At 54.8% G+C, this 9,770-nt stretch overlaps 1 protein-coding gene across 2 annotated transcripts in view; it reads right to left on the bottom strand.

Annotated features, from left to right (window-relative positions):
- Positions 1–1,324: 1,324 nt before the first annotated feature.
- GGA3 (golgi-associated, gamma adaptin ear containing, ARF binding protein 3) overlaps positions 1,325–9,770 on the bottom strand; it is a 16,364-nt gene continuing 7,918 nt past the window's right edge. The window contains exons 2-17 of one of the 2 annotated variants that reach the window (XM_006869586.1): positions 8,521–8,605; positions 8,315–8,390; positions 6,556–6,654; positions 5,840–5,963; positions 5,502–5,605; positions 5,292–5,372; positions 4,918–5,055; positions 4,560–4,641; positions 3,799–3,915; positions 3,296–3,535; positions 3,082–3,152; positions 2,595–2,902; positions 2,329–2,513; positions 1,790–1,959; positions 1,581–1,691; positions 1,325–1,435 (exon numbers count right to left, since the gene is read on the bottom strand). In XM_006869586.1, the coding sequence (XP_006869648.1) occupies positions 1,325–1,435; positions 1,581–1,691; positions 1,790–1,959; positions 2,329–2,513; positions 2,595–2,902; positions 3,082–3,152; positions 3,296–3,535; positions 3,799–3,915; positions 4,560–4,641; positions 4,918–5,055; positions 5,292–5,372; positions 5,502–5,605; positions 5,840–5,963; positions 6,556–6,654; positions 8,315–8,390; positions 8,521–8,605 (2,102 nt within the window). The remainder of the gene's footprint in view (positions 1,436–1,580; positions 1,692–1,789; positions 1,960–2,328; positions 2,514–2,594; positions 2,903–3,081; positions 3,153–3,295; positions 3,536–3,798; positions 3,916–4,559; positions 4,642–4,917; positions 5,056–5,291; positions 5,373–5,501; positions 5,606–5,839; positions 5,964–6,555; positions 6,655–8,314; positions 8,391–8,520; positions 8,606–9,770) is intronic. The other variant, XM_006869587.1, reaches the window with a different exon arrangement.

Here is a 9,770-nt window from a genome sequence, read left to right as displayed (position 1 = left end):
AAGGCAGCAGAGTTGGTATCTCCAGTCCAGCTGTTTGCCACAAAGCAGTGACCTTGACAGTTCACGAGGGACTCATGAACCATCTGGTGATGACCACCGTGCAGTCCTCCAAAAAGCTCCTGTCCTAACAAAGCTGTGAAACTGCTTGCTGAAGACGGCGGAGGGAGTGTTAGAGGACCTCTGAATACAGGATAAGGCAGCCTGGGAAGGAGGGACCAGGGACTAGCTTCCACCACCTGTCCCCAGAGCTGTCCGAAGGCTCTGGCTCCAGCTGAGCTCACGTAAGCCTTGCTCTTCCCCAGCCTATCGGCATGAGATTCCGGTGGGCTTGTTGTTGAGCCGGGTACCACTAGCCCACCCAGAACTGCATTCATCAGGGAGGTGGTGGTGGGAGAGAGGGTCTGAGCACTGTTGAAGCAATAGGGTCTGCCCCGTCCCCCCCCCCACCCCCAAGTCCCCTGCAGACCCAGCATCTCGCTGACAGTGCCTTTAGCAACAGTTTTAGGAGCTAGAGGAGATGGGGCATTTGAAGGGGACCCTCTGGGTAGGACGAAAGGACTAAGTCAAGTGCACTGGGCCTGAGCCCAAGACCCTGGGTGTAGCTGCAGGTGCTACACCAACCAGGGCGGTCCTCCCGACTGAGGGGCAGCCAGCAGGCTATTTCATGCCAAGCAAGAGGTAGTGAGTGAGTAGGGCGGCCTGGCCCTGAGCAGGACACACTCCGCTCAGAAAGCTGAGCAAGTGCTCCCAAAGAAGGGGACGGGGACCACTAGCGTTTCTCTGCCCTGGCGTAGGCCTCAAGGCTGAGTTCCGATCCCAGCTGAGATGGCCACCACGATACAAGTGTCCACCACTTGTGGTTCTAGGACAACACTGGACAGCAGGTATGGTAATTCTGTAGCACGCCAGGGCCCAGCACGGGCCACATGACTCAGCCCCCCTACTGGTGGGGCAGGAGCCTGCCTGCAGGGAACACCAGCCAGGATATGGGGAGCCCAGAACAGTGATGGGGTGAGGATGGAATTCTGAGGGGGTCCCATAGCATCTGGAGATGATAGTAAAAAGGGGAAGGGAAACCTCAAAACCTCGGGTCAGGACCCACTTCCCACCCGTGATAATCTATGGCCACTTCAAGTCACACAGGTAAATAAAAACAGGTCCTCTTAGGGGCCACAGAAGGAGACAGTGACAGACACAGTGTGGCACCAGGGTCCCCGTTCCACATCAAAGCTACAGGATGGCAGGCAGGACACAGGCTCTGCGCCCGGCACTGGCCAGCTCGCGCAGCTGAAGGTTCCAGGGGAAGTGCCAGTGGCCTCCGGGGTCATAGGCTGCCCCACTGCTCCACAGGAGGAAACTGGTCCACCTCGCCTACCTCTGTGCTCTGCTGCTCCCCCAAGGTGAAGGTCAGCCTGTAGCGAAGCCGCACCTTCTCCTGTAACAGAGGGTGCCCGTGAGGCCGCTCTCACCGACTGCTCTCCTCATACCCTCTCCGTTAGATGGACGGCCATTGGCCCCCACCTCAGGGGTGGGGGCTGGAGGGCATGGCAGGGCCAGGTCCTCCCCTCAGCTGGGCTCACCTTCAGTGGATTGGCCAGCAGCATGACCTGGGTGATGGCTGCAGGGGGCTGGATGGGGCTGAAGGGAGAGAGTTCTGTCCCCGAGGGTGGCTGCAACTTCACCTTCATGGACTAAAAGGTGGAGACGTGCCTGTGATGAGAACTGGCAGTGGCCACGATGATAGCCACACACACTGCCTGTCCTCTGCTGGCTGGGGGTGGGGTGGTACCTTGGGCACAGCGGCCTGGAGCACAATGCTTCTGATGGGCAGGGGGGCAGTATTCAGCATGGACACCACCACCACCAGCACGTCAGGCCGCCCTGGAGGACACTCCTTGGCAAAGTGAAAGAGGATGCGGAAGCCATTCTTATCATAGGCTGTCACGGGAAGGGCACTGCCTGCAAGAAGATGGCATGTGGGCGTGGAGGAGAAGACTCGGGAACTCGGGCTGGTGAGCATCACAGCAAAGTGCTGCTGGAAGACCCCGAGTGACATGAGGAGACCCCTGAAAAGAGGACTTGTTATGTGCCGTGGAGTTGGTTCTGACTCATAGAGACCCTGCACAGGGTTTCCAAGGCTGGAAATCTTTACAGGAGCAGAAAGCCTCATCATTTCTCCAGCGGAACAGCTGGTAGTTTCGAACTGCTGACCTTGAGGCTCACAGCCTGATTCGTAACCACTATGCTACCAGAGCTCCTTGAAAAGAGGACTAATACCCTCCTATTCCTTAAACCCCAACTGGGCTCCACCCGCCCGCCAGCACCTACTAGGCTTGATAGATTCCAAGGGGACGTGGACACTGGCCAGGGAGACCTCAGGCCCCTTTGGGGGGCTGCCGGACCCAGCAGGGAAGGAGAAGAGCGGCCTGGCGGAGGCAGTGGCCGGAAGGAGAGGGGCAGGTCCAGCTGCACAGAAGAAGCTGGATGCGGCAGGCTTCATGAGGCCTGAGGCCCTAGGAAGGACAAGGTAGCCACATTGGAAAGCAGGTTGTAGCTGCCCTGCCCTGGCCCCGCCCAGTGCTTCCCCGCATTACACTTTGGCCTCCAGCAGCGGATCCAGTGCATCCAGTTGGTGCAGGGCGTTGTCACCCAGGGCCGAGCCATGGTAACTGGGGGCTGCTAGCTGGACCCTGGGGCCCAGTGCTGTGGCTAGTCCAGTGGGAAACAAGGAGCTTGGAGTAGGGGCATGAGCGCTGGCCGGGACCACAGGAGCTGGGAATAGAGGCCCTGGGGAGCTGCTAGTGGGTGGGGCTGCAGGTGGTGGGAGGGGAGGGCTGTCTGTGGAGCAGCTTGCTGCAGGGCCCAGCTTGGGACTGAAGAAGCCCAGCTCTGGCTGTTCGTTCTGTGGAGAGTAGAAAAGGGTAAGTGAACATAGGTCCACTGGCCCTCCTCTGGGGCCCCAAAGCTGTGCCCAAAATGACAGCACATTCAGGAGCAACCCCCCCTCCAGGGGGCACACCGCGGGGCATAGCCCAACACGGAGTCACAGCAAAGGGAGAATCAAGGTCCCACTGCCCCTACCTGGAAGAGGTGCCACTGGCTGGTTCCGGCTGTGTCTTTAGGGGGAGCACTGGGGGGCGGGTCAGTGAGGCCTGAGACAGATGGAAACAGTGATGTCCTTCCACTGAGATGAGGGACACCAGGGAGAAGTGGGGACAGAGCACGGGCTATGCAGCTTCCAGCCCCTGCATCAGAAGCCCCCTCCCAACACTGCAGGCCCCTGAGGCAACCTTACCCAAGCAGAGCAGTTCCTCATCTAGCAGAGAGAGGGCACTGCTGGAGCTGCAGGGTCCGGGAGAAGCCTCGGCCTGGCTGGACGAGCGGCTGCGTAAAGGGCCTGCGGTCTGGGGGGGAGGTGGGAGGATAGGGATGCCCGATGTGGGTGGAGCGGGGGCCAACACTGGGGATGAGCTGCTAGGGGTGTCCGACTCGGCCAGGTCGATGAGTGTGCCCTGGCTGCTGCAGGGGTGGTTTCCTGGATGGCCAATGGAGGAGAGACAGGAAGAATAAGGGACCGTGACTGGGCAGCTGGAGGCAGAGCCCTGAGCACACCCCAGCGGTGCTGATGCTGCCGGGATGCTGAAAGCCGGCTGGGAAAGGCAAGCAGGTGGGACAAGTCCTCCATATCTGGCCTCCCCCTGGGTGATAATGATACTAGTCAGCTTGCACTAGTGGCTCTGAGGGGGAAGCTGAGGTGGTTCTGGAGGGGTCCCAGAACAGGGAGGCATAAGATTTTACCTTCTGGGTCAAGTGAGGCTGACGTGGACACCTCCCCATTGGTGATCTGCCCTTCAATAATTGCTTTGTAAGAGTTGATGACCCGGGAGAGGTTGTCACTGGCCTGTAAGATGTCCCCTAGAGCCAAACAGAAAGAACCTTCTCTCCTGACTGAACCTGGTAGGTACCAATGACCTCTAGAGGGCAGAGCAGAACTGTCCCACAGGGCTTCCGAGGCTGTGCTCTTTTTAAAAAGTGACTTATTTTGTTGATCTACGTTCAGTGAACGGTGATTACATTCTTTGAATCCATTCTCACTCTTCTTTTCCAAACTCTTCCTCCCCACAAACATAAATTCACTGCCCCTTAGTAACCGTCTGATCATTCAGTGGCTATGCCCATTTGACGCTTAAAGCAGACATTCTTAACTAGTGCAGCTAAACATTCGTGGGTTTCCATTCGACTCTAGGGAATATTTTTCATTCAAGGTTCAGAGATTCTATCGGGGAAAATAGTTTTAGGGGTTCAGCCAATCTCCACGGCTCTAGAAATTCTGTGACAATTTGAAATTCTACTCTTTCTCCCTCTTTTTGATCAAGCCTCTGTATAGAATCGGATCTGTCACAGCGTGTTCCTGTGAAGTGGCAGGTAGGTTCAAACGGCCAACCTTTGATTAGCATACAGCACTTAACCACTGTGCCACCAGGCTCCTCCATCCCCCTCACCCCAAAATCTAGATTCCTGGGCTATCTTTCCCCCCACCACTTTTTCCTGTTACTCACCCAAGCTGTTGTCATTGTCCTCTGTCTCGCTGGCTAGTTTGAATAATGTCCGTCTCTTGTTCTCACACCGATCAAACAGTTCCTGAAAGAGACCAGATCTAAAAGTCAGAAAGACAAAGGCCCTTTACGGTCAGCTCATTCAGTGTTCCTGTCCCAGGGAGTCAGGCCTCTGAGCCTCACGTTCAGCCCTGGGGGAGCTCATCAGCTCCAACCACACTGCACCCCAAGCACACCCTTGGACCTGTGACCACAGAGCACTTTGGTGGCCTGACGTGACCTCTCATGTTAAGCACGGAGGCCTCCATCAGAGTCTGTCTGCTATGCAGTAAGGGAATGGGTCCCAGGCGCGCAGGCCCACCTGCATGAGCTCCTTGTCGGCCTCGGAAGAATCCTCTTTGCTGTAGTGAAGCAGCATCTCATGGAGCAGTTTGACATTGTTACTGACTTCCTCCAAGGTGTGCATACGCTTGGTCACCTTCTGAATCCGAGCTTCGTCCTGTACCGTCAGGGAAGGAGCAAGAAGAAGCATCAACACCCCACAGCCTCCCAGAAGGCCACCTGAGGATCCTGTCCCCCCAACCACCAAAGCCGAGTGCCGAGGCCCCGCTGGGTGCCCCTATGGATGGCACAGTCCTGGGCTCCATCAGCTCCTGCTTCTCCGGTCCCTTCTCTCATCCTCTGGCCTCTGCAGGTGAGGAGCCTTCCCTGACCCCGCCTCCGGGGCACACTCACTTCCTTCACCATGGACTTGATGAGCTTATTGGCCTCTTGTAGGTCATCTGGGTTTTTGCTCTTCAGCAGCTTGGCTAAAAGCTGAAAGAGGGGGATGTCAAAGGTGGAGGGAAGAGGGACCCCACCCAACTTGGGGAGCAGTCCTGGACAAGACCACAACCACCCCTTGCTGCCCCCCTCACCCAAGAAAACCTCAGCACAGCCCTTTACCTTGGACTTCTCTTCATCATCAAACACGGGGTTTTTGGGACGAGGGGGTGGAGAGGGGATGAGTGTCCTGTCAGCAGGAATTTGGGGGTCAGAGTGCACAATGCCTGCAAGGAGACAGGACAGAGCTCACTCGGCCTCAGCACACAGGGGGCGGGGTGGGGCTGTCCCTGGGAGCTGGACCTGCTGCCCTATCTCCTTCAGGACCCCAACAAGCCCTCCCCTCCCCGTGGGAGGAGTGCCATTTCTCCTAGGGAGGGAGGAAGCCTGGGGCCTGGAACCTCCTCTAGCTCTTCCTGCCCTCGGCAGTCTTCCAGGTTGGGAAGGAGGCTGAGATGTACCTTGTCTCTTCAGCATATGGTAGGCGTCCTTGATCTTTGATTCTTCCGGCAGGGCCAGTGTCCAGCTATAGAGCAGCTCTATCACCTTCGTCTTCACTTTCTCAGACACCCGGTCCCCTAGGTACTAAGAGGCAATGGAAACAAGTAACCTGTCACTGCAGTCTGGAGACTTTAAAGGTGAGGGGAGCAGGGAGGAATGGCGGGCGGGAGACTCTTCACAGCAATGGAGGGCTTGTTAGTTAACTCCCTTCCTGGAACCAACACAAAACCAGCAGGGAGGGGGGCGGGCAGACACTGCTGGGAGGCAGTCTGTGGTCAGGTGGGCTGGGAGTTTGCACATGCCCAATTACCAGAAAGACAACTGTGTTTAACCTGAAGGAGTCAGAGTTGAGAATGCCTCTAGCAAGAAAGATGATTCCCTTTGCTTTCAGTGGGTACACAGAGCTAGGCTACACTAACGAGAAACACAACCTAGGCAGTTGGGCGACTGGGTCATAAGGGAAGCCAGCTCCTTGTATCCACATAAGACGGGTCCAGGGAACGTGCGGGCTGCTGCTAGGAGCGTGGCAGGCCTGGGGCTGCAGGCCCACCAGGCTCCCCAAGGCAAGGCAAGGCAAGGCAAGGCCATGGAGCAGCTCCCACCTGTGGAGTAAGATGGGTGATGGGCAGAAACCCACAAGATGTCCCTAGAAGTGAGGAAAGTGTCACTGACTGACCTTTGGGGAGACGACTTTGATTAGCTCGTTCAAAAAGCGGAACTTCCCCACTTCGTTATGAAATCTCCTCCCACAGTTCTTCATGCACGCCTCCAGCACCTGTGGCCACAGAGGAGAGGCTGCTCAGAGACAACGGGTTCCAGGCTGGGGGCCAGCATGTGGCCCAGAGACCACCAGGAGCCAAAAGTCACCAACTGGAGCTTAACTCCATGAGAAGTAGCATGAGTGGCTAAACAGGAAGTACAGTGAGACATGCCAGAGCCCAGACACCAGGGAGACAGGAGGGGAAAGTTCAGGCCCATGTTTTACAGAGGAGGAAACCAAGGCCCTTAGCGAGAACGCTGACGGTTAGGGTCCCGGTTCTTTCTACAAGCTGGCCAACACTGGGGGGGTGGGGGTGGGAGTAGAAGGACATATAGACGGAGTCCTGGTGGTATAATGATTAAAGTGCTCCACTGATAACCAAAAGGTTGGTGGTTTGGGTTGGTGGTTTGGTTTGGTGGTTTGGTTCAAACCTAGCAGCTGTTTGGTGGGAAAAACACCTGGCGATCTGCTCCTATAAAGATGAACTAAAAACCTTATGTTGTTGTTGTTGTTGTTGTGTGCCGTGGAGTCGATTCTGACTCATAGCGACCCTACACAGGGTTTCCGAGGCTGTAATCTTTACGGGAGCAGACCGCCTCATCTTTCTCCCACGGAGCGGCTGGTAGTTTCGAACTGCTGACCTTGCAGCTCGCAGCCCGATTCGTAACCACCTGCTATCAAGTCCATTCCAACTCACAAGGACCCTTCCACAGGGCTTCAGATAGTGTCCATCTTTACTGGAATGGACAGTCTCATCTCTGTCCAGCAGAGTGGACAGCACCACGACGACAGCCTAGGGCACCCTGTGGCACAGCTGTTCTCTGGGTAAGGCGAGGATGCTGTGAGTCCATTTCAACTCAACATCATACAAGGTGGGGGGTGAAATCCTGTTTCCTTCCAGGTAGATGGCATGTCCCACCCACCCGGTTCTTTTCCCTCTGGGGCGCCCAGAGCTAACCTGAGTCCCTCTGCAGAGTTCATGCGGGAGAGCACCACCCACCACTGCTCCCATTCCTGGATTGTGCTTTTTTAAAAGCAGAGCTTTCCAACCTCAGCAACCCTGGCGTCTGGGCATGTAGGACCTTTCGCAGCATCCCTTCCTCTGTCCACTAAATGCCAGTTAACACCTACCGCCATAGTGGTAATATGAAACCATGTCCAGACATCGTCAAATGTCCCCGGGGTAGCAAACCCCTGTGGTAAGGCCTGAGCGCCACAGACATGGCAGGCCTTCTCCATGTGCCTTTGGGCTCTTTCTTGCCGGGACCTGAGTGAAGTCAGGGAGGTCCCTGGGGCTCCACTGCTAGAAGGTGCACCAGGTTTGGAGGAAGGCACCTGAGCACCAACACTGCTCCCCATCTCCAGTTCCCTTGGGCAGAGCAAGCACTGGGACCCAGGTCTGTGTCGGTAGCAGTAAGTGTGCCAGCTTGTCAGCTACAGCATGGCTTATCCGCACCTCACCTGTCCTCCGCTGGACAGCTCTTACCTGGCAAGACAGCTCTGTCAGCGTCTCTTCCAGAAGCTGCCTGAGCCCTCCCACACTGACAGGACCACACTCTGGTGCCTCTGAGGCCTCAATGCCTGGCACAGTGCCTGGCACCAGGACACACAAGTGCAGAACTGTCAACTGAACACATTTCAGATCACTCTCATTTGCACTGAAGCCAGAACCTACCGTCAGGGCCTGTACCGCCTCCCATTCCTGTGGGGACTGGATCTTGTGGGCCAGCAGCCGGACTGCGATTTGTGGCCTGGAGAGAAGCAGAGCCTCTTTCATTACTCTGGTCCTGGCGTCATCGGCCACTCGGTCCTCCTTGGCCACAATTTCTTTTTTTCCAGTCAGCCATCTCTCACCTGCCCCTTAACCACTCTGATACTCACCCTTCAAGCTCCTTGTTGATCTGATCACAGAAGCCGATGATATATTCCCAGTCTTCCTGCCGGTTGCAAGGATTGGTGGCTTTATCTTAAGGCAGAACAAAAAGGAGAATAGTTGTTATAAGGAGCCAAATCCCAAACCAAACCAGTTATCACCGACTCAAATCCTGACTCATGGAGACCCATGTGTTTCAGAATCCAATTACTCCAAATAAGGGTCAGTATTTTGGATATAGATAACCAGGCCTTTCCTCTGAGGTACTGATCAGTAGACTCGAACCTCTAACCTTTAGGTTAGCAGCTGCACGCTTAACCAGAGACTCGGTTACAAAAAGCAAAGAAAGTATGATGGAACATTTTTTATTATGTGGGATCTGATTTTTAGACACTGAGGTGAAGATAAGTATGCTTCTAAATTTCTTCTCCAACAGAGAAGCCTTAATAGCTTGTCAGGGAGTGGCCAGAAGCCTAGAAATACTGTCATTTTGTCCACGATTTTGAAAATCACAAAAGAAAGAGGAAACATTCTCGACCCCACAGATCTCTGGCAGGACAAACGTTAACGGTTATAAATACAAGTGGTTAAAAATACTAACAAATCTCCACACAAAACACAGACATGACAAATGGTACATGGTGAGGCTCAGCTACACAGTCCTAGTAAGCAAATTAGAAATGATTAATGATGACTTCCTGGAGAAACTGAAGTCAGAATGGACTAGATAAAAGCATTGTTGGGTTCTGACTCATAGTGACCCCTATATAGGGTTTCCAAGGAGAAGCTGGTGGGTTTAAACTGTCAATCTTCTGGTTCCTATAACGCCATACCAGAAATGTAGATAAAAGGAACTAGGAATGATGTTGTTTGGGGCCAACCAAGTTGATTTTGACTCGTGGCGACCACACATGGGAGTAGAGAGTTGTACCATGGGGTTTTTCTTGGTTGTAATCTTCACGGGGGGTGAATCACCATGTCCTTTCTCTTGCAAAGCTGTGGGATGGCTCTGAACCACCCACTTTGGTTAATTGCCGAGCACTTAACCATTATACCACCAGGGCTTCACTGAAAACAGCAATCTTTTCTACTACGTAACCTTCAAGGGGGCTTTCTGAGTGCTGCTCTTAGGTGCTGTTGAGAGTCAGTTCCAACCCACAGCAACCCTGTATAGGGTTTCTGAGGTTCCAACCCACAGCGACCCTGTATAAGGTTTCTGAGGTTCCAACCCACAGCGACCCTGTATAGGGTTTCTGAG

The sequence above is a fragment of the Chrysochloris asiatica genome, unplaced genomic scaffold, assembly GCF_000296735.1.
Source record: "Chrysochloris asiatica unplaced genomic scaffold, ChrAsi1.0 scaffold00132, whole genome shotgun sequence".
Lineage (NCBI taxonomy): Eukaryota > Metazoa > Chordata > Mammalia > Afrosoricida > Chrysochloridae > Chrysochloris > Chrysochloris asiatica.
This window is presented reverse-complemented; position numbering and strand designations above follow the sequence as displayed.